General features: G+C 34.6%; 1 protein-coding gene across 1 annotated transcript in view; it reads right to left on the bottom strand.

The window, feature by feature from the left end:
• LOC110465882 (peripheral-type benzodiazepine receptor-associated protein 1-like) overlaps nt 1–26,106 on the bottom strand; it is a 212,055-nt gene that overhangs the window by 73,443 nt on the left and 112,506 nt on the right. Inside the window, exons 8-10 of the mRNA XM_021522010.1 lie at nt 24,787–24,894; nt 21,082–21,165; nt 17,011–17,100 (exon numbers count right to left, since the gene is read on the bottom strand). Of these exons, the coding sequence (XP_021377685.1) occupies nt 17,011–17,100; nt 21,082–21,165; nt 24,787–24,894 (282 nt within the window). The remainder of the gene's footprint in view (nt 1–17,010; nt 17,101–21,081; nt 21,166–24,786; nt 24,895–26,106) is intronic.

Genomic DNA, 26,106 nt, shown 5'->3' with positions numbered 1-26,106 from the left:
TTCAGAGTGTATTTACATGCACCAAAAAATAGGCTTTCTGAGGGCTGTTAGAGTTTGTCGTATGATTTTAAGGCCGAAGAAGTTTTACTCTTGTATCAGTATGCACAAGTTGCAATTTTCATATTGGAATGGTATTTAAGTACGATAGCCAAAAAAATATTTCTGTTTTTGAAGGAGTTATTTTAACACATTTATACATATATACATATATGCCATGGCCCTCAAAAGACCCATCATATTGAAAAGATTCCGACAACTCAACTGGATGTCAATGAAAACAAGCCTCCGTTTAACAAAGCAAAACGTTAACAGACTGATTGGTCTCAAGGTCACATGGTATTTTTTAAGCATTTAAAGAACAGATATATAATTTCAACCGGTTGTGTCGTAGACTTTGTATGATAAAAGGGATATCTGACCCGTATATCACTGAAGTATATTGTAGACCTGTCTCAAAAGAATCTGGGGGCTGGCAGATGGAACACATCCACATGTCAGTAACAGTGTAACTTTCATTGTAAAAGTACATGTAATCTACATAGCTAAGCCCAAAGGCTGAATACATGCAAGTTCATTAGTGTTTTTTATACAAAAGCCTTTTAAAAATATGCATATCAGTGTCTCTTCCCTCTGGGAGGGGAAAATTACTGTTGTAATTAAGATGGCCACAAAATTAATTAAAATAAACATTAATTTCCCTTTTTTTGTTGCAGGTGAATATTATTTAAACCTCACTGAATATATCTGTATGCCTTATCAACTTTTTAGGTATGAAAAAATAGCTTCCTATGAATCATATTCATTATGCTAAAAATATATTAAACAGCTAAATAAATGTAATATATACCTGTTGTTTAACCCTTTCACCCCTATGTAACTTGAGTGAACTCTACCATGCATTAATTTGGAAGTGTCCAGTGGAAGTGTCCATTATGATTATGGTCTGGTGGTGATGAAGGGTTATATATATGTTGACAATATATTGTTAAAAATATGAAATAGATAAATAGATAAATAGCTAATTTCTGACATTAAAATAAAATTAAGAAAACAAAATGTTGAGCGTGAATCCAAACTTAACAAGAGGCCCATGGGCCTTAACGGTCACCTGAGTCTATAGTATTTATTTTTGTTGTTGAAATATGTACCAATTTGAGTAAANTCTAGTTATATCTGCATATAGTCATTTATCCATACCACCTACAAGTATAGCAGTATAGTCACACGATCACCAACCTACAATCAATCTCAAATATACTTGACTACAATGTCCTCAGATGAAGAACAAAATACTGATGTAATAATACTTTCACTGTTGAGGATACACTGCAACCTCACCTGTGATAGAGTTATCTCCCTTGATGGGTTTTGATTAACATTCATATAATTATTATTAAAAAAAATAAAAAAATATTACAACTTTATTGATGTGTTGGTTACAATCAATAAATTAACAAAATCGAAATAACCATTTAAAAAAATAGATTTAATTATCAACAGAGTGGAACTCTTTTTAAATGGAGGTGCCTATCACTGCCACGCCAGTTGGTATCCTTAAGGATACACGTACCACTGCTAGAAATTGCAAATATGCATTTGAAACTTTTTTTCCAGCTTGTTGGGGGGGGGGTTCCTGTGTAATTCTCTATTGTTTTGCCTGTAGTGGGTCAGGAATCCTTGTGTCAGATTGCACCTTAAACAACATAGATTTTTGTGCATCCTCTAGCTGTGTTCAGTACGATCAGAATTTCCAACTTTGTCGGTACATATTACTGGTTTGCCTTTCACAGCCACCACAGTTAATTGTTACTAAATCTTTTTAACGATCTATTATCAACAATTTTTCAAATCGATGCTGTAACTTCATTTTTAGATGAGCGATGATGTCTGGTGTTGGTTTGAAAACTGTGCGATCGCTATTTCCCGAGTTAAAAGATTTCTTGTAACAAATTGTGGTTCTGAATTGTTTCAAAACTTAATCAATTCGGTGTTGCTTTCACAACTCTGATGTCAATTTCAATGTCATATTTCATTTCAACTTGTGACATATTACTTCAATGAAAGTACATTTCAAGTTCTTCCATGCAAAACCACCTGGGGGAAATACATTTTATTGATTACTCAGATAAGCAACCTAATATTGATTAACAGAAATCTCAGATCTCAAAAAAAGAAAGCATTTGTGTTTTTTTTTCTATTCAAACAGCATCAAAAGATACATTCATTTGTATATCAACCATTTCCAGAAAAGCAGGAAACAAAATGTTATCAGTCTAAAAGTACAGAAAATAATGCAACTTGTTGATCAAATACTAATTAAACCACCTGTTGGTTGACATGGCCACAGCCACAAGCTCTTGAAAAAACAACTTTAATGAGCACTATATTTTTACAAAGTGCATATCTGATTTCCGGTATTTTTAAACTGGAAAATAAGGTTTATTTTTTTTATCTATTTGTTCATTTATATAAAAAAATACTTACAGAATACCCTTGCTTAATTACAGTTTTTAACTTTTGATAGAAAATTGAATATTTTTCTATAAGGAATTTTGATATGCTAATTTTGTAATTGTAAGATAGATTAATGGTCAACCTGGATGACCAGTGGTCAGGGAGATCAATAAAACTAGCACAATTTATATCTCATCATGCTTAGCTTAGCCTGTATAATATATATTAGAGGAAGACGCAAAGTTTGTCTGTCGCGACCTAATTCTCAAAGCAGGTAAATCGTAGAAAGTGCAATGAGAAGAAGATTAGGAACGGCTGACTTATTGGTTGGATTACATTTATTGCAAACCTCATTGAGAATTAGAAGCTCATCAAGCTGCAATGAGATGAATTTTAAATGTTTTTTTAAATGTTTTTGCAATTTTTCGAATTTTTCGAAACTCATTCACTCCTGAAATTTCATAATGAACTATTCCAACCTTTGAATTGGAAGAGTTCAAATGTGTTTTCAGGGGTGAATGAGTTAAGCTTATCCAACCTTGAACAACCTGGCTTAGAGGGTGGTCTTATTAATGAGCATGGGCTTATCAACAGGAAATGAAATGAAATGTAATAGGAAAATGACTGTGCAGTGTATAAAACAAAATGCAGGCAAATACCAAATGATGTTTGCAATAGCTATACCCTTTAGCTAGAAATTCTATTTCAGTCCTCAAGGGGGAGAAATGTACAACATTGACGATAATGCCAGATTATGGACAGTATCTGGGCATGATTGTACAATTGTGTCAAGGCGACACACTGAGCTATAAGTCCTCTCCAAGTTTGCTGTTTTTATATATATACTCAGTGACATATTTTTTTCTGCAGATTTATGTGGCCATGGATATTTGCCCGATATATCCATCCCCGGAAAAATTGGGTCATGCCAATCATGGGATTCATATCTTCGTTGATAATCTCTATCCCGGATGTGTTATGAAATGACAAAAAATGTAAATATGGCGTTATTATCTGATGTTATCAGAGATAACTTTGTTGGACTGAAGAAATAGGTCGAAAGAGAATCGGAAACTATAGCTTACGCTGTTTAACGAATTAAGTAGTGACACCATCAGATATATGCTTCTCTTAGTCTTGTTAGTTTGTAAAACAAACCATCGCACAAATTTTTTATTATGGTAAAATGTTTCAAACATGCTAATAGTTGATAAATAAAAAATGGTCTGTAAGGATTACCAAGCATGATCATATGAAGATAAGAAATCTCGTCATATTTTTGCAATCAGTTAATTACCGGTACTTTAATCAAAGACTTACTCAGTAGTCAGATAACACTTGGCTGTGGAATTAAATTAATCGGATAATGATTATAATTGTGAAAATCATCTCATTTTAGAATGATTTCATGTAACTTAGCAGACGGTTAGTCAAGGATCTGATAAAAATGTCACCAAAAATATGTTTCATTGCTACAATTTATAAAAAGGAACATCTGACACTTTACAGTTACTGCCCTTGTTTGAGGGAGACCTTACAATTTGTTACCTAGTCGACAGACATATAACTTTGGTACAAGATTTAAAGCTGACAATACGAATCACCCATGGTGCATATACTTGTAAAACTTTGTGAAATTCATGAAACCGGTGAGTCAAAGGGAACATATCCCCTTAAGTTTTAATTTATTCCAATATTACGATGTTCCCTCAGACTTCTTTACAATGCATCGCCTATTCTTCTTGATTAACAGATAATCCAATTCGAATAAAACATGCTACAACAACCAACATGCATAAACTAAGGTCTTAGTGGTTAAATTCCCGAGGCCACAGTTTTACCTCGCGTGGTATATTTCTATCCTTTGTCTTGTATGTGACATAACTTCTCCGAGAACAAGAATATATTCTCTGAATAAGGGATGTCTTTATTCTGGACGACAATTCCTTTTTCTCTATGATTGCAACATTGAATAGTAAATGCACCAATTTCTTAAAGGATCCCTGTCCCACATACTGCACTGTGATTTTTCGTATATGTACCGTTACTTCCCCTTGATATCGTTTGGTTAAAACTGTAGCACAATTGTGCCAGAACACTTCCGTTGACCATATCACTTAGTCGGTTAGAGGGAAAGCATAATAATCTGAAGCCCGGGGTTCAAATCCCGATCTAGCCCTGCAGATTTTTTGCCATTCAGAAATCTGCTGTTGATTATATTCAGTTTCTTTCTTTTTCCTGATTTTATCGTGAGAGTCCTGCAAAGCTATAGTTATGCTGGAAAAAACAGTTTCCAATGCTTTAGCTGTTACAGTTTTTGGTATTTGTAAGAGGATACGCAAGGGACATAACTGATGTTGTTCTTTATTAGAAATCTATTCAAAGAGCTAGATAAAACATTATTCGAGGACATTTAAATCTGGACTGCAGTGAAAGTGTTTTATTTCCGAACCGTGAGGAAAGACTCTGCCATTCATATATCCTTGATATCCATACAGCTTTTGTACGTTTAAAAGCCATGACAATTTCGAGACTCATTTAATTTCGCTTGACTGAATCAAACACCGAAAATCCATCTTAAACTGAACGTAATTTCAACGTAATACTCTTCTCTCCCTTGTATGGGCTCATTAACTATGAAAGCCAGCCATAAAATCAGTGAATGAAATTAGGGCAACGGTACTATTGGGGAAATAAAACTCTACGTTAGACAGTTGTAATGATTACGACCCCCGGGTCAGAGGTTAACAACAATCAAGTTGACTATAATGCTTCTTTTAGATGTCCTTGAAAAGGCCACTTTGAATTGAAGATTTTTTCCCTAGAACTGTGGGGACTTCGAATTCCTGAATGATGTTTCCGCAGTGTGCCGTTTATTCCACATACAAACACTGATTTGGTACAACATATTTACCAAGTGTATACCTTATAGAAATGAAACAAACAATATAAATTATCCAATAATTTCAGAACAGCCTATATATTTTTGACACTCGACCTCAGGAATGATTTGAGACTTTGTGCCTTATGGAAGAGCTCACTTTCTTGAAATGATACATTTATGGCATGTTTTAAGTATTAAGATACGCATTGTATATTGTCCCCGTACCACTGCCAACAAATTGTCACTACACATTGAAAGATTCGTATACGAGTATAATTATTTATAGCCTTAACAAAGGATTTCCAGAAAGAAAATTTCATATCTTGCAGAGATTTCACGAAAAAAGTAATAAAGATGAAATAAACATTGAAAACTTTAACAGTGTTCCAAGAGTAAAAAATGAGATAGGCCAGAGCAGGATTCGAACCCAGAACCTCCAGTCATATTACTGTCAATCTAACAGAGTAACCTCGGCAATCTTAGTATCCTAGCTAGCCCTGAGTCAGGCTACAGAAAAATCTGAAATTAATTTAAGGGGAGATTACTCTATCTACAAAAACTACAGTGGAATTCTCTAGTGTTTTGCCTGCAGCGAGTCAGGCATCCTTAAAGATTTCTATGAAAAAAGAATTGCATGTAATATATGTCCCTGAATGCATGTAAGAGTTAATAATTTATTGTTGTCACAAAACAGTGGCATTTAAATCGCATCCCTCAATAATGTCTGCAACATACAATTTATTCTTGATACTTATTCAGCTAGAACGTCACTGTATTGCCAGAAAAATATCAACATGGAAGAATATTCACATGTTTCATTAACCCTTTCACCCCTATCTAACGTTAATAAACTCTACCATGCATTAATCTGGATGAGTCCATTATGGTCTACAGTAATGAAACGGTAAAATAAAAAGCAAAAATCTGTATCATATCTCAGATAAATCTATATTTGTCATGAAATTCCCTTAAAATTTCCTAAAATCTGTATCATATATCTCAGATAATTCTATATTTGGCATGAAATTACCTTAAAATTTCCTAAAGTTATTGTTGAAGCATTTTTTTCTTATTTTGGGCCCCGATTTTGGTGGAAGGTGTTGATTCCAGGAAGAAAACCAACCTTGTTTCCAAATCATTGGATGATAGAGTAATTATTTGTATCCCTCTAATGGACACTAAATTCACAGAGCTAATAGGTATATAAGTCTAGACTGAAAATTTCAGCATGTGTATCTGACAATTAACACTTAATTCACACAGTCTAGACCTGCCAATTTCAGTGTGTATTTACCTTGTTCACAAGACTCCCTAAAAAGCTGGTAGGTCAGCGTTACAACCCAACAATAACACTAACCCACGTATTAGGTAAGGGAATTAAGGCCTAATTGTCAAGCTAAATAAGTACCAGATTCCATCATGACCCTGAAAACAAGGAAGGTCAAACCAAGGTCACGACTTTATTTGATGACTAGTCAGATCCGGGGTAAGATTGGTTCGTATTGTTCCTGACCCAAGTAATCAGACTGCTGGGAAACGATAGAAGTAATAATGATAGGAAATAAGATGGATGGTACGTAGTGATCTTTACTGTTGTCCTCGGTGACTTCATCACAAACATCTTATTTTGTAAAGCTTTACAAATTCATATTTTATTTTTACAAACTGTGATGTCACTTTTAGATATGATATGCAATTCTAATTAGTTTAACAAAATTCATTTTTTAAGTCTTTAGTGAGGTTTTGTGTAATTTCAAGTGTGTTTAATGCAAAAACTATCAAATTGATGTTGAAAATAACTTTTGAAGACAAATTCATCGAAACCCGATACGAAAACAAAAACATAAAATCACTTGTTTGATAACGTGTGTGTGTTTTATGTCCGCAACAGCCGCTAGCTATTGTCATTTAAGGACAATTCCACTAACCGGAGAATACTGACAAGGGAAGTAACTCAAATCCAGTGGCATATCATCTTTAACTCATTCACCCTTGAAACTCCATAATGAACTATTCAAACTTTTGAATTGGAAGAGTTCAAATGTATCTTCAGGGGTGAATGAGTTAATGTTAAAGGGAATAAATAAATCTCTGAAATGGAAATGTTTTCTTATTTTCAAAATTACACAGTACAGTAATACAGTGATATTTTCTATTATATAATTATATTTCATTCGAAGCCATCAAAAAACCATCAATTCCAAACCATGACAAAACTAAGATCAAATTCTATACTTAAAGCATTAAAATCATGTACTTGTTTACAAACAATGAAAATCCTGATGCGATGTGTGTTTCCAGCGTAATCTTCCGTTCTCATTAATAGAAATATTTATTTTGATACCCAAAATATACTGATTACTATAGTAAAGGGCACATGTGCAGTGACATGTCTTGAGCTCCTGTGTAATAATTTCAACTGAAACAATAGCAAGACATTGTTTTTTATCTCGTACAGATCACGAGGATCAGAAATGTAGAAGAGAAGAAATTGACATTTAATCTAGCTGCCTTTCATGGAAAACGATTAATGTGATACATGTTTACTATGTTTTTATTAATTACCAGGTGTGAAATCATAATCTGATATCAATTTATTTGGTTTGGTTTGTTTGTGTAATACGTCCTAATAACATGCAACTATTGTCATTGAAGGACGTGCCAGGTTTTGGTGGTGGAGGAAAGCCAGAGTTCCCAGAGATAACCACTGACCTAGGGCAAGTACCAGGCGACTGCTCCACCTCGGCCTCGAAACCCATGACCCAGTGGTGGAGGGCTAGTGGTAGCAGAATGTCAGATGCCTTAACCACTTGGCCACTGCGGCCCCTGATATCAATTTAAGCATTTTTAAAATAATAAGCATAATTGAATTCGTCAAAAACATATACAGTTATAATATCGCTTCAAAATACCGAAATTAGGAAAAAGATACATTCACATATCATAACATCTTTTAAAGTAACTTTTGCTTAAGAATTTCCGGTTGAATAACGATTAATGCTGCTGAGCCAAATTATGTTTCAGTGAGATTAAATGTAATATAATATTGATTAACTTCCCTTGTTTGTTTTTTTTTGCTGTGACGGTTAATAATTCAGACTATTCCTAGAAAATGTACCTTCAGGCAAAGTGGTGTAAAAATTTGCATTCATTATGCACAAGAGCAGAATTTAATTACGGAAAAAAAAATGTAACAAGATCAAGTGAATTGGATCTGCATCGATACAATAAAACATGTACATTATGAACTTTATTGAAGGATCCCAGTTTTCATTTCAATTTCTTGCTTTGAATTAGGATAAGTGTTCAAGGATATCGTACTTGATAACGTTTTGGATAAAAGTTGGATAGGAAATATAGAAGTTAAAATGAGTCATACATTATATTACAGAGGCAGTATGTACGAGAAATAAAGATGCAATTAAGTGTTTCAGATCTATTCAAACCATTCTCGTGGTTTTGAGTATATCGTATATATACCCTTTTGATTCACATTGATAAACATTGAATATCAAGTCAGTGTTCAAAAATGAAATCTGCAAATGGAAGAAACAGGAAACAGAAGACAAAGGCCTGGAACGATTGAATCACAAAAGCTTCAAAACTTATCGTGTGTGCAAATTTTTCGGGAAAAATATCCTATAATTTGGTATTTGTAGCATATTGATATTACAAGTTACAACACAGATAAAGCTGATAAACAAAAATATCATTACTAATTTTTAATGAGAAACTGTTATCAAAGTAGGCAGAAATTTCTGCCATGTTTTTGGTACAACACAGACAGTGCACGTGTAAGACAGTCAGGTTTATAAGCCTTTACAAAACTAGGGTCCCATGCAAGCAAGAATTTCTTTGATTTCAAAAATAAGAAGAAAAAAGTCTGAGGTCTAAATTTTTGGGGAGAAATAATGTTTGAATCCTGTATACATTCTCAGTTGATTATAAAATTGTATTTAAACACAGTTTCTAATGTCACTTTCGGCGTCGGAAAGGTGATCAAATTTGTTGTGAATTGACATAATGGTTGTTACTAAATCAATGTCCGGCACAGCCGTTCAACAATCACAGACTCGGAATTCCAGAGTGGAATAATCAATTCCAAGCAACGTCAAGACCACGATGTCAATCAGTGTTTTAATTACATTTTATCTCCATTTTTTTTTTAAATTTCTGGTTGATCATAAATGAAAGACATTTTACAAATGACAACCGGATTCCTAATTTCTTACAACAACATCCTGTCTACCTCCCCCCCCCCCCCCCCNAGAAACGTTACATACAGTATATTGATGAATTGTCTGTGGTAACGTAGGATAACGTAATGTTGTGGGGTTTTCTTTCACCATGAAGTTTTGAAATTTTCTCTCCTTTTAAAATTTCAAACAAGTGAAAAAAATCGAAAACAAACAGATATTCACGAAAACAGGCTCCCAATCAACTAATCCAGTCGTAGTCATGATCACCATTATCGACTTTGACATCAAAGCATGTCATGTGACTCGAACTTCAAACAAACTGTCATGATTAAATTTGCGATAATGATCTCGTAAAATCAGTGTCACATTTTAAACAAATATTCTTTTCACTGTCAACCAGGTATCAGTGTTGACACATGTATCACGGATTTGATAAACCGTGCATGCATCGATAAAAAAACTAGGAAGTAGGAAATCAATGATGCCATGCAGGGAAGCAACGTATGACAAACTTCAAACGGCAGATACCGTATCTATACATCAGCCAGTCACATCTCCACGATAATGTTCTTCATCCTGGCCACTATATATAGGCCAATGAAAAAAAATATGTGTGAATCAGATGGTGCTTGCAGACTTCAAAAAAGGCGTGGTTTAAATCGGACTTTGAAAATTTATTTTTAGAAAGCAACAACAAAACAACCTTGAATTGTGTCGAGAGACAGTATTTTGTGTGGCACAACATCATGAGACTTACTTCAAAATGACCTACCAGTAGAATGATAATCTTTAACAAGAAAGTTTACAAACATTTCTGATCAGGGAAAGGGTAAAGAATTCTAACTTTTCAACAATTATTGCGGAAACTGAGCATTTAAAGTGCCAAAACAGCAAGAGGATTTTTTTCAAGACGATGAAAATAAAAAAATCCCTAAACGTAGTGAAAGATATTGAGCATATATTTATTCCCCTTTGTCAAAAATGACACATACATAATATGCCTACATGGACTTTCTTTGCTATTTGTAAATGAACTGTTAAAAGCTTTTTTAGAGAAAAAAAGGCTGTGAAAAAAATCAAGCATCTATAGTGTTATTTATAGTAATTATGGTAACAATTTTATTGAACAACACCAATACATGCAATCTGTGTTATTTATGATAATTACGGTAACGATTTGATCCAACCACATCAATAAAAACGATCAAGTTTGGTATAAAAACAACTTCCAATAAATCTTCACCCTTTGTAAAAGTAATAAATGAAATTAAAAATTCATTTGTAGTGGCACTTTACACTGCTTTTAAAGTACCCTCGGTAGTCATATCAGGTTTTTTTCAAATTCTAATTTTCCGCCAAAAAAACAAACAGACCTGGAAGCTTCACATGATCAAGAAGTTGTCCTTTTACCGCCTGTTTCAATTTGAATTGAAACTTCACACTGTTTGTAGGGAAGGCAATCAAATGTTCCTTATTCAAGTTTTAATTTTATTACCGCCGAGGAAAGAAAAGAAATAAAATAAAATAAGAAAATTGCATGTCCAGAACCTGTTGAGTACAAAATGATTAAGGCTTAAGAAACAGACTGTCGGTGCACAGCGTCACAATCAATTAAGAAATAGACACAGAAGCTTGCCTTTCATGAATTAGTGGAAAAGGCATGCACCACCATATGCTTTCCATTTCTGGCATGTTGTAAATTTGAAGTGAAGGAGTCAAGCGAGACTTCAAGTCTCCGACAAAGACTTAGCCATCTCTTGTGAAATCAAACCATCTTTTAACTATGGTACACAAAAAAGTTTTAAAGCTGTACAAAACATAGTTTCTTAGACCTGAGTTTAGATTGGCAATATTCTGGAGCTACCTCTAGTCAGGTCCAAAACCGACCTGCCTGAGACCCTATGGGAAATACCAGTATGTCTTAAAAGAAATGTTGGCACACATTACAGTGAAGGAAATTTAAGTGTTTGTATTTTGAGTTGCTGTTTTTTTTTCAAAAAGTTCAAGTTTTTTTTTCAAAAAGAAAAAAAAAAGAAAAAATCATCACTTGACCTAGAACAATGGATGCATTAATTTACAGAAATGCAACCTCTATAGCATTTGAGATGAAATGTAAAATTTAAGAATGTTTCAGACAACAGGAAGGACCTCCAATTGCAAGCACCACTGGAAGCTCCCGGAAAGAGGGCACAGAAGGCATCCTATGGTAAGGGGACTGCTGAACCCTTCAGATCCACCTTGACCTGAGATAGGGACCATATTGTACCAGTAAAATACCTGTGTTTGGTACTAAGTCCACTCCCTGGTGGTAAAATGGATTTACAGATGAGGCTCAGGAAATCACTCATAAACATCAGAGCTTAGAATTATTTCGAAGACTTAAACCCCAACAAGAAAAATCTGGAAATTGTCATGTATGCTCGAATACTCAAGGAAAATTCAACATAAACTAGCTAGCCAAGTGTTCATAATTGTCTGACCTTTAATCTAAGGACTTCAAAGTCTGATAGACAAACAACACAGGTAAAAATGATACAGGTTTACTGCAGGATTTCATTAATACCAATATTGATGTTCAGCAGTGCAACATCAATTAACTAGATAAATGTTTGTGAAACATGTACATATGTCCCCGCTTCTGTTTGATCACTTTGATTCTGTTTCAACCAAAGACATGGAACTAAATGCCAAGTCAATGAAGCGGAAAATATATAGGTCACTGTGACCATCATTTGAAATTTGGCTGTAGTGGTCCTAAAGATGTATCAACATCTGAGGTTTGATGACTGTTGGCCTTAATCATTCACCCCTGAAATTTCATAATGAACTATGCCAACCTTTGAATTGGAAGAGTTCAATTGTGTCTTCAGGGGGTAAATGATTTAAAGTATTAGAATAATGAAGTTGAATGCAATTCAGTCTAACGAAAATGTTGTACAGGCGGACTAACAGACAGATGAGTGGAAAAAGCAACCACTTCATGTATGATGTTGCATCAGCATAAAATGCTCAAATAAGCAATAATTTAAAATTTATTTCGTCTGCAGTTATCTGAGTGGAACGATATCAATTTTCATGCCCTCTTGCATCCTAAAATGCCAGAAATCAAAGGTAAGAGTAATGCGTTCCATGGTCGTAAGTTGAATTTCAAAACACAGTATCATAGAGATTTAAACGGATTGAACATTTCACAGTACCCAAAAGAGTACTAACAATTTCCTGATATTAGTTGAAATTACATTTTTATTCTCGATTTATGATTCCCGGCTGCATAAACAATATAATCATTCATTTAATGTATCATCTTTATATGGAAACATTTTGCTTTGTAAACATTAAATCAAATCACTAAAGAGCATAAAACATATCATTTGCAATGGAAATTTACATCAATATTCCTTTCATGGCTGGCGTTATTGAAACAAATTCTAAAATTTCTAATGCAAAATTGACAAAAAAGAAGACTGAAGTAAAAACCCATGTTGCAATGAGTTTTCAAAAGATTTAAAAACAACAAACAATATATGGCTTTTGAAAACTAGATAACAATAAAAAAAAAAATCCGAATAATTAGGATGTTTTTTGTTTTATTTAACGAGCGTTACGGAACATGCAATGAAATATGGACAACTCATCAGTGTTCTCGCACCCCGGAGCAGTCCTTGTGATTGTCTTCAAGAATCATATTTTCATTCAAAAATCAATGGAAGAATCTAAAAATAAAACTCATTTAGGTAATGAGATTTCAAGTTGGGTCCACGTAGATGTTACAGAACTCTATTACATAACTCCCTCCACACATTTCTGTGGTGTGAATTTATTAGCTGTGGTTTCAGTCGAGGGGGTTCATTATCACGTTAGGATTAAGTGACGAGTGTCCGCTATAAGCGTGGTACTTGCGCGACACTGGAATTCAGATGGACATGTAACACTCCCTGATTTTCCTAAATGAACTCATTTAGTTATATAAATATAGTCGTACCCCATAATTCGTGATTTTACTGGTGTATTCTGTGGACAATGTGGCATGCTAATGTGCCGCACATTTTGATTTTGTTGATTTAAAGTATCATGCACTGTTAAGTTCAACTTTGTAATCCTCGTCTGATTAGGTTACCAAACAGTTCAAATCTGGAATTAATCTGCATGCACTGGATTAAACTCATTGCAACTATCGAACGACAAGCATAAAAATCTTATTGTTTACATGAATCACGTAAACTCCAGTGTTTTTATATTATTTTGTAATAACATGATCTTTAGTTTGCGATGTATTTTTTTCTATCATATCACTCACAAAAACTAAAAAATATCTTTAATGTCATGAATACTGCAACTTCGATGCAAATTGAGTCATTTCTTTACAATTTTCTATAAATAGAAACATTGATCTGAATTGGCCTTGACCTTAGAACCCCGAAATACATTAAACTCATTCTATATATCCTCATAATTATATAACCTTTGTATACAACTTTATCAAAATCTGTTACGAAATAAAATCACTTACGGGCAGAGGCAGATGGCACGTGACAGAACAGGACGCAAAGGGAAGAATAAGGGAAGGACATTGGTAATACTAATATATACCCTCTTCCCCTCCAAACATGATTGGATCATCGAAACCATGACAACAGGCTATGGAAGACAATGTACGCTATACACTATATACATCAATGATGCATGATGAAAGCCAGTGTTTGGTTTGGTGCGTTTGTGTTTTTTATGCTCTATTAATATATATATGGTCATTTAAGGACGTGCCAGGTTTTGGTGGTTGTGGAGGCAAACGGGAATGTCCAAAGAAAAACCACCCACCTACGGCCAGTCCTGAACACTTAGGCCTCAAACCCGCAACCAAGTGGTGGAGAACTGGTGATTGCAGACAGTCATGCAGACACCTCAACCACTCGGCCACCGCTGCCTCTTGTAAAGGTCTGTGATGTGATAGCATTAGGACCTTGTGACTTATCTTGACAATGTCTTCAAATGTCGATTGTACAGCTGAGATGAAAATAGAATCTCTGCCACAATTTCCATTTTTACAATATTCCTTTAAAAGTTATTTGAAAATTTGTTCAGTAGAAACTATTCTTTAAAATTATTTTATGATGGACAAATTAGAATTGTTCAATTAAAAACTATTAAATTATGAACTATTTGATTATAAACAATCAAATTATAAAATGTTGCATTATAAACTATTAAGTTGTTACATTTGAAGTTATTAATTTGACTGACAAAAGGAAAAAAAAAAAAAAAAAATGAATAGTTTTTATTATGCTTGCTATAAAATTCACAAAAAATTATATTTGGGACAAAATTTCTCGGTCAAATCAAAATGAAATTTTGCTTCTTTTCCCGAAACCAAATGAAAACAACCGGAACTTGATTGCCTCTCACATTTTCTCCACCCGATTCACTTTCTATGCTATTTCTTCAATTTAATCAAGACAAGGTTCAGACCAGGTTCTCCTTAAGACTCTTTAAAAATTCCATTATTGTCATATAATGTTTAGAGGACTCTTGTGAGTCATAACGACATATTTTCAAATGTGTTGACATTCCCACAAGCCATTAAATTTAACCATTTTTTAACCTCGATTAATAGGGAAAAGACTCCAAACAGACATTGCATATAACTAATTTGAAACACAATCTGAATTAGAATATTTAAGAAAATGAAAACGATGCACATCTTTTGTTGGAAGGACGTATTATCGAACTAACTCAAAGACAATGAAGCACAACCCAGTTACTCCCCTTTCAATTTTTTCTTTTATGAAAGAGTGGCCTCCCTTATAGCATTGCACTCTCCCACAATGCGATGAGTCTGTGTGATTCCAGCAAAGAAGTATAACTCCTGCAATCATGCTCATGTCTTACACAATGTGTAAATATTCAAGTGTTAACACAAAAACAAATGTCCACATAGCGATTCTGACGTTGCCGCTGCTGCTGCTGTGTTTGCTAAGATGTGTAAATGAAACTGACGACATTGAAGAGAAATTTTGGCGTTATAAAGAGGTTTGGCAATAAAATGAAGAAATCAAAAAGGAATTCATAAGAAAAAAAGAAAAAAAGGAACCTTGAGATGAGCTGGCGGTAAGCAGGGTGGTAAGTGAAACGAGGGGTATTATATCAACGTTCTACTGTATTTAGATTTTAACTCAATGCTAATTATTACACACGGTTGTTTTTGATAATATGCAACCAATTATAAACACATTTTCGTTTTTTTTATTCATGGACATAATTCTTGGCAAGTTTACACTTTCGTGAAAGGCTTTTGAGTTTCATATACATGTATAGAGAATGTATTCCTATAAACCAGAATTCAAATCACTTTCAACAACTTGCTGTATACAAGCTGAAGTAGTTGAATCAAGGGAGACAACCTTTACTGTGAAATGCTTCAAATTACACAAAATGTCTGGCTCCGAAACTTTAAATGACACAAAATACCTGGTACTGTGCATTTCAAAAAATGAAGGTGTATGATTGTTTAATTCTCACCTAAATCATGTGTCCGATTAATTCTCATTCTCACATGATGTATGATTGATTCTCACCTGAAATATGATCTTTTTCTCACCTGAAATATGATTCTGAAATATGATCTTTTTCTCACCTGAAATATGATTCTTTCTCACCTAAAGTGGCATGATATGGCGTCTCATTTCTACTACATACATATTACAATACTGATGTGATTTTATTGTGTAATGGATGCAAGTATAAACTTTGATCCTTCATTGAGTTAAGTCTTTGGGTCAAAAGTTGAATGTCTGGAAAAAGGGCTGCATGTTGAAAGGTTAGGGATAAATTATGCTGTTGGATGGGCCATACGATTATAAGCAGGTGGGACGGGATGTAAGAAATTAGAAAAGGAGTTGTTTATGAAATCTGAAGGAAACATATGGGACATTATGGGTTTGTTTGATATTTGTATCAGAGAAAAAAGTAAACCAGTTAATTGGAGACAAGACAAGAAGATATAGTACTGCTGAAGCACATATTTTCACATCTTAACCCTTTCACCCCTATTTAACTTCAGTAGACTCTACCATACATTGATCTGGATGAATCCATTATGGTCTAGAGTGGTGAAAGGGTTAATGTTAACATGAGCAAGTATTACAATGCCTTTCTATTATACTGTAGTTGGTAAGTTCACGTCACCACAGGTTATTCTACCCCTTGGGCAGAGACTGTTGGGTGTCGCTCCCGGAGAACAATAAAAAGCTAGTCTAATTAGGGCGAGTTTAACTGGGAAGGGTAGAAGAGCTAATCAATATGATAAAACCTGATGTTCCAGTCATATTTTTTGATGTTATAGACATCTCAATGAACAAACGGCCAAATGCATGTGTAATGGTAAAATGGTGATGCGTAGCGACTCAAACTTCATGCACAACGGTACTGTTTCGCTCAAAACGCCAGGGGAGAACACTGCTATGGGATTAGACCTACCTTCTCTAGCTGGAGTAGTCGATGCTGTAAGTCAGAAACTTGTATTGTAAGCTGTGTGTTTTGACTGGCACTCTCTTGCACCACAGTTTCCTGAAATACGAAAAACAAATCTAGTTACCTAGATTAGAAAATCGTGTTCTCATAAGAGCTTGAATAGTCTTGAACACAAATGGTTTGACAGTGGCACATCAGCAAAGTAGGGCACAAACGACAGCCTCAACAGTCGTGATGCACAAAAATGATTCGACAGAGGCGTAAGTCGCACATTGCAGTAAATATGAATATATACAGCACAGATATATTTTGATAACAATTTGTGACGACAAAATCAATTCAAACATGTTGTCATAATTGGCAATCTTTTATTGTGACAACTAATACTTCTAGGTATTTTGGGTTCAATCCATGTTGGTTCGGACAAACTTTACTATCGAAAGTCGACTGTTATTCAATAACCTTACACATTAAATGCAGCTCTGCTTTTTTTAAATCTGTTCAGTATCTACAACAAATATTATTCTCTGAGCCCCATTATTCAAAACCTGACTATCTTAACGCGTTATCAACACAAAATTTCAAAATGTGATTTTTTGAGAATCATTTAAAAAATTTCAAATATTCTTTTGTGTTTGTTGTCAAGTATTGATCTTTTGAATCTTTCATTAATCCATTCACCCCTTAAATTCACATTTGAACCTTACCCAATCAAAGACTGGGCAAGTCCAGTTTAAATATGCAGGGAAGAATGAGTTAAGATGTTGTTAATGAAGCTAACTAGGCTTTGATAATCTGAGGCTTGGTGCCAATTTCATTTCACGGCTTAAATAACTAATTGTGAAACATATGACAGGCATTCATTTTCATTTATAAGAACAGCAAAATTTCCTATAGTGCTTTGGGGTTTTAAACCTATCTTCTCAAGTCCTCATAAATAAATTATTTCAAGCAGAACCACGGAAAGCTGTACATTGTGTTAACGAAAACAATTTTTTCTGGTAAGTAAATTCTGCCGTATTGGTGACCGAAAGGCTGGGAGAAGCCAATGGCTGCAATGACGAGATGTGACAGCTAGTAGGTTAGGTTGTGTACGGGTCCCTTCATCACGTAGACTCTTAGCTGTGATTACATTACATCGCCCCTATTCTAAATTAATCCAGGTGAAATATGTAGGCATTGTTTGTGAGATATCTGTTATATACAACAGTATACGTTTTATTGAATCACGTTTTTTGTAAGTCTGATCACTGCACACGTATACAAATCCAATAATGTCATATACACTGTACTTGACAATTTTTCAAAGTTTCATAGGGGAGAAATTAAGCACATGACAGTTAAGTATTAAAAAATGTCTAAAAATCTCGTACTTGGTGAATCAGACCCTTAAATTAACTCATTCACCCCAGTATAGACACATGTAAACTCTTCCAATTCAAAGGTTGGCATATTTCATTGTGAAATTTCAGGGGTGAATGAGTTAATTATGACATTTTTTTGTGTAAAATATCACCGTCTAAATTAATCTTATTTGCATTAGAAATGGAAATGATTGAAGGAGGTGGGGTGGGGGAAGAAAAGATAATTTCTCAAAACATACAAATAACTAATAATTCTGGGTGGAACTCGAGATTCTTTCTCCCAAGATATAAAGGGTGATTAGCAAGTATAAGTAATTTATTTTCCTTGTAAGAAGTTGTTGTAGCATACCTATATATATATACAATACATGATGACGAAAGGAAAATGCGTCAAAATTGGACTGAAACTAATCTTTCTTTCAGCAAATTAATTTCTAGAGTGGCCTACCCTGAGAGTAATAATAGTATAAGTATATGAAATATTCATACCAGCCTGAAGTTATGATCAAACGATATAGAGCTAGAAGAGTTATTTACTCCAACCAGTATATTATTGTACAATATTGATTCTAAAAATAGACTAGTGTGTTTCCCAAAGTTTCATTTTTCTTTTCTTTTTGTTATTTGCATTCTGAACACAATAGGTAAAATCCCAACACCCACAAATTAACTGCATGCTTAAAAAAAAATCAATGAAATCTGTGGTAATAATTTACAATTGTCGGTTATTTGAAATACAACCCGGAGATTTTACTTAACTGTCTGAAATGAGTTTTCCATTTTGTACGAGATTTTTGAAACATTGGTTAAAGAATTTTTCATGAAATTAAACATTCATGTGGAAATGAATTCAACATATTTTTCATCACATCATCCACAATTTTTGTGTACATTGTAATAGAAAATGTCTGTAAGACATAAATGTCACCGATAATGGATGGGACTGAACGGGACGCGACGGACATGGGCAACACTATATGCCCCCCCATTTTATGGCGAGGCATAAAAACACCAAACTAAGTCATTCTTTTATCTAAAATTTGACTTTTTTGACTACACATATTATAATCTATTGTCACAATTGTGATGCTGTCATATACTCGTTATATTTTAGAGGAACTTTATATATATATTCTCCCACCTCTGTGTACAAAAGATTCATGCGTCCCATGTGGAACACCCATATGGGAAACGTGTTTCTCTTACCCTGGACAGGTGTATCCGCACTTTTACCGGTGTGAGATTTCCTTGTCTCCCCCTAGGGTTGAGACGGGGGGATTCCCCAATTCATAACAATGGTATGACGTCCCTTCAACAATACAATGACGTCACGTCAACAATCCATCAACGTCACGTCAACCCTGAATTTAGCATGTAACGTTATCATTACATTGTGTATATGATACACATTGGGAGAACAGGGTAAGAGAAAAAGAATCATTCACCCCCTTGTGGGTAAGATAGGGGAATCTCAAACCTCGGGGAAAGATTCTTAAGTTGCCAAACACTCGGCAAACCCTTGTGTTTTGCAACTTAAGAATCTTCCCCCTCGGGTTGAGATTCCCCTATCTCACCCCCAAGAGGGTGAGAGATTCTATTATTGCCACACCTCAGACAGAGATATCCCACGTCATACCCCATGCTAGATTTTTCTATCTCGTCCGATCTGTCTTGTACCTTTACATGACATTTCGCGGAATTTTTACACTGCGATGAATTCCTCCTCGCGTTAATTGCTTGAAATTGAAATCTGCATTATAAATATTCTGTTTTGTCGTTATATGTAGTTTCAATGTTGTGAAATATCTGATGTTGTAGTGAAAATATAATCTACACTGTGAAATACGTTGTCTTCCTTGTAAGGACAGACTACATTTTTACGCGGAAGCGTTCAAATGCAGCTTTAGTGTATAGTATAAAGGCCCAAGACCTGTAACAATCCCAACCTTGGCTAACACCTCGGTTGGGGTGTTACAGAATCTTAGCCCTCTACTGAGATAATCCGATCTCGCTCACTTACAGGTAATAAATTTTATTAATCCCACAAGGATGCAATCAGTGACATGAAGTTTTATGATGTCACAATCAGATGATGATGTTTTATTATGACGTCACAGCTCAAAACACGTCAAAATTTCATCTGACTGACTGACTGCTGCAAACATGTCATTTGCAAGCGCAGCCACCTCAATAACATAAGAATTGTTGTACCAGCTTGCCGTGACGTTCTTGCATGGATTTTACATCTGATCATGAGGTATACCTACAATTGACAGTCCTTTTTTCTGATCTTTTCAAATATCGCCTCAGTTTCTGTACCTGTTATCTAGAAATTTCCCTATATTTAGTGTTGCAATTGTATCATATCTGTCCTGTTTTACCAAAAGTTTGGTAATGAGGCAGGAGAAAAAGACTCAATCATTATAGTCAGGAATAAATGGATATTATACGCTCAGGTGCAGAATTTGGTGTCGTATCTGCGGCATTTAAAGCCTTGGTTCTGACCTAAATTCTATACCCTTAGGAAAAATATCTATATCCCACAAATTACCTACATAAATATAGACTGTATTAGCATTGTCACAATGTGTAAATACAGGACATTAATAGCATGACATACAAGGAATGTAATACATCTCTATCCATTAGGTACGGAGGCTGGAGTACCACAAGTAATCCCTATTGATCATGGAGAACTGTGTATATAACTTACCAGATGCGTTGTTTTGATTTTTTCTAGTCGTATCTCTTCCGATAATGTTTCACACTCTATCTTCTTCTGAGCAAGCTCTACTTCCTGTAAAATTTGAGAAAAATAATCTGATAGTTTAAACATGGAAATCTCTTTACATCAGTACACATAAATTTTGCGAGGATAAGGAAATGATTATTATGTTTCCTTATTTTGAGAGTGGGTGGTGTGCATTATATTTACAAAACATTAATCTCTACAGGGAACACACATCCCAATACAGAAGCTATAAACATAGTCAAGCTTAATTCCAATTTATACCATAATGAGGTGTCGGAGAAGAGATACCTAATTACACGTCTTTTCAGGAAGAAGTGCACATTTTATTGGGTCGCATAAGGTTCTGTGGCTTAACTAATAACTGCAATACGAAACAAGCTCAAAATTATTCTGTTTACACGACTGTCTTTTTCTTTAAACCACAAATCTTACAAGGAATTTTTGTTCAATGATTTCCTTTAAAAGTATTTTCAAATAGGATTTTATTGCAGAGAAAAGGTCACATAAGGTCACATAAGGTCCCAAAAGGTCACATAAGGTCACAAAAGGTCACATAAGGTCACATAAGGTCACATAAAGTCACACAAACAAATCATGTTATACTGGTTCTGCTTTCTCGGGGTCAAAAAACATTCAAGTTTGATCAAATGGCTTAATTAATAAATAAATACTATGTTTCGTAGCAGAGTTCTAAACAAGCAGGTGTTAAAGATAATCTCAATTATCATGCTCGGTGGATATATCATATGAAATGAAATGGTACCTATACCTACCTTCTCTATCATTGTTTGGCAAGAGATATATAACCACAACAAGTCTTTATTTTTGTTTGACCTCAAAGAACAAGGCCGGAAGGTCATATGATGTCAAAAAACAGAAATGCAACATTATTTTGTTTGGTCTTATACAAAAATGTATCACATATTACGTGAAGTCTGAAACTACACGTAGCAATTAAGTGTTATATTATGCCTAAAAACCAGAAATAGTTTTTATTTTTGTCTTTCATGCATGGATAAATCTTTGATTTTAAAAACATGGAGGCTATTGTATAATGCCTAAGAACCTTCAATTTGTTTTTGCCACCAAAAATAACAAACACTCTGAGGAACTGGAACCATAACATATTTTGGTTTGTCCTATGCTGTGCAAATTTCAATAACAGAACAAGTGTCAATACATTCGATCCGCATTACTGCAACACTTTTCATAACACCTCAACAGTTTTCCTGGGGCAAATTAAGTAACTGACTGGATTCGATGACGAAATATAAACTATTCTTTCTTGTGACTTCCTCAAATTTTTCTTGGTAGAGAGAGGTGCAAAAATTGACAAGAAAGCAAGTAACCTTCTAGAGAATGATTTGTTGAGAATATTGAACGATCAATAGATGGGATCAGTGAAAAGAAAATTGGCCGTTGCCAAGGGCGATTCCGTTCAGACGTCTTGCTCCTGTTCTGCAAGTCGCATCCTATTATTGGGACCGAGATAAAAAAATCTCACGGCTTTTATGAGTGTGGCGAAAATAATTACTATTTTGGTGCAAGATTACTGACTCTTGGTGTCAAGACTAGCAGGTCATTTTCAGGTCGACTTGTCAAGGGCTGTAAAGAACAGGGTAACTGGAGTGTTTGGGTCATTAGGATTATGGTAAAGATTACTGTAATTTGCAGGACTTCCATTACAAAATCATCATTCTATCTTCATTCTATATTAAGGGCTGGTACAATAGTTTCACTCTACATAGTACACTAAGAGTACATTTATGATGGTCGATTCTGTATAAACGGTTTATATGATATAGTCTTACTTTATCTTAAGGACTTGTACATTGTGTCACTCCATACAGTACACTTAAGAGTACATTTAAGACGGTAGATTCTGTATAAACGGTCTATATGAGATAGCCTTAGTTCTATCTTATTTAAGGGCTGGTACAATTGTGTCACTCTACACAGTACACTTAGAGAACATTTATGACGGGTGATTCTGTATAAACGGTCTACATGAAACAGTTTTATTAATCTTGAACAGCTGAACTATGACATTTAAAATGGCAGTGGTTCATAATAGGATGTCTTTTAATAATTATCGTATTTTTTTCTTTCTTACATCAGTAAAACAAAACACTGTTGCTGAATGTAATCAAAAATTGTTTTGTTTATAATTACAGGAACTGATTAATGTTTGGCTGTTGTGGAAAGACCTCATAATTCTTAGTATGGTCTCAATTTATCATCTAGCAGATTTTTCACTTATTTTGTACGAGACATATCACCAAGGGACCCATTGTATGCCTAACAGTAGAAGAACCTACATAATTGCAAAACAGAAACCACATTGATCGATCGTCTAGGATTTCGCTATATCTGAAATACAGCATAACAAACATATATAATCGCGCAAGAACAATTTACGATCATGTGTGAAGAAAATCAGACCAACAATATTACCAGGAGCTTCAACCCAAAAGGTTTCAGCCAATCAGAAGTCATGGTGGCCATCTTGGATTGTGGGATCTGTATATCATATGTCCTTTTCACCATGTGAACTTCTTCAAGAAGTTTAATTCAGTGAGGCTATAATATTTTGCTGTTGTCTTGATCAGAGCTTAGTTCTGGGATTAAATTCTACACAACATGACTGTAGGTAAAACTGTCACTCTTGATCACAAGAGTACGTTTGTATTTGGGGGATGGGTTTTATTTAACAGGTAAAGTAAAATGCGATTTTGAATAGTTGTTTTAGTATCTTCATTATTCAGCAGTAAATAGGTGTAAACAGATTTTTTTCAGTTGTGTCTGTAGATCTAATATTCACAGAGATTAAAACTAATAGGTATTTCATTGTGTGCTTACTTTGGTGACCAAAACTCTAACAAAATATTACCAACTAGACAGTATATTGCACCTTTCATGTTGGTCGATATATCCACCAAATACCACTAACGGGTCAGAAATGGCAATCCAATATCTTTCTGACAATATTATCTTCCTGTTCTATTTTTGGTAACAGTGGCCATGACCTTTAAAGAACAATGTTAAACCTCCCACTGCACATCTGCATATAACAGTATGTCATCCTGTAAAATAACTGGAATCTTAAAGATTCCTGAATTCTAAGCTAATTAATATTCGGAAATTAAAGTGTGGACCAACAAACATTCTGAGGCACAATATAATTACTATAACCCTAAGTTCACCCCTATGCAACTTTAGTAGACTCTCCCATGCATTAATCTGGATGAGTCCATAATGGTCAACAGTGCATGGTTAAAGGGTTAAAGTACTTGCAGTTCTGATACCAAGTCCAAATAATTAACTACCAGTGACCGATTGGTTAATTCACCTTTCAGTAACACTACACTGGTATTAAGCCTTAATCGTGTAATAGAGTGTTTTTTTCATAAAATTTTATTCGACATCATGTTTTAAACAAAACAACCTTAGCCTAGTGAAGCTATGAACTTTAGAAAATAAAAAAATATGAGTCTTCTAAACAGACAAAGAGAGAAAAAAAGATTGGAGACTTTAAATGACCTTGACCTTTAGGAACTTCTAAAAGTAGACATCATTTACATAAACCGGCTCAGGTAATTATCGTCATAGTGACAGGATGGCATCTCGTGAACACACGAACTTAACTTATTGTTTGTTCGTACTTACCAGACGTTCCGTTTCGGATTTGGCCTTTTCAAGTCGGGAGATCTCTTTTTCCAATGCTTCATTGGTCACCTCCAATTCTTTGAGTTTCTTCGCTTCGGCCTGAGCACCCTGGAAGACAGGAGAGACAAAATCAATATGTGACGACAACAAATACCCGTGCCGGGAGATCCGTGGTGGGAACAAGTGCAAACTGCAGCCGAGCGAAATTTTAAACTTGGTATGCACTTCCCAAAGCTTGTTAATGTTCTAAAACTGAGCTTATGATGTGGAAAGTAAGAGAAACATATACTAAATGGCTAAGTACAGCATACGCGAGGGATTTGGACTTTGGATGTCGATGGTATGTGAGAAATTTCCTGTCCATCGAAAGACTAAATCAATACTGAATACGATTTAGCTTGACGAAAAAACGAATTCAGTTTCAGAGGCACATTCCCAAATAAAACCAATTAAAGCTGCAGAGTAAATGGTCTTGTTGGCTGCAATTTTTTTTTTTTCGTAAGTACCAATGCTGTAGAGGAAGGCTGCCTTTCACGGACAATTCAAATAAAACCTTCGCAACTGATTCAATTACAGATAATTTGACTTGATTATTTTATTTTTTTGCTCCTGCTGGTTTTCAAAGTACCGGTAGGCACCTCTGAAGATATTCAACTGGATTTTAAAGACAAAAAAGGAAATTTGCCTGAAGTAGCGGGATGGTTGGTTTTAGAGATTACTTTGTTTGCGTCATTTCCTGTTGTTCTAGGGAGCTAGCTAGCTGGAAGCAAGGAAGGTACAGGGACACTGCAAATCCATCATCGTAACAGGGGATAATTGAAACATGAGGGGAAAATGCAAAATAATTCTGCAAAATTCATTTCCGCATAATTCATCAGAACTGTCACCATGACAACAGGAACCATTGTCACTTTATTCAGATAACACTGATATCTTTTACATCAGCGTAAATCAAGAAAAAACCGAAATAAATTCAGCTATGTACGTGTCGCCCATTTGAGGATGGGTAACTTGTACTATAAACATTTCATATCTAAGGTAAAGGGTACTTCTGCATCAATTATAATTGTGAGGATTTTACCTTGAGTAATCTCCTTTATATATGTCCAATATGAAGCAAGTTTTTCTGGCTTAGAGTAACTTCCCCTGTCAATCAAGTTATGCATAATTCAATGTTTGTTGTTTTTCATAGGATTTCCAACTAATGAATTGGACATTCAGTTTAATGCTGTGTAATTAAAGCTCCATAAAGGTAAAGGTCCTGAGTTTGACACCTAAAACCTGTTTCCTTTTTTTTTTTTTTTTTTTTTTTTTTTAATT

This window comes from Mizuhopecten yessoensis, unplaced genomic scaffold (assembly GCF_002113885.1).
Source record: "Mizuhopecten yessoensis strain PY_sf001 unplaced genomic scaffold, ASM211388v2 scaffold11103, whole genome shotgun sequence".
NCBI classification, from domain to species: Eukaryota; Metazoa; Mollusca; class Bivalvia; order Pectinida; family Pectinidae; genus Mizuhopecten; species Mizuhopecten yessoensis.
This window is presented reverse-complemented; position numbering and strand designations above follow the sequence as displayed.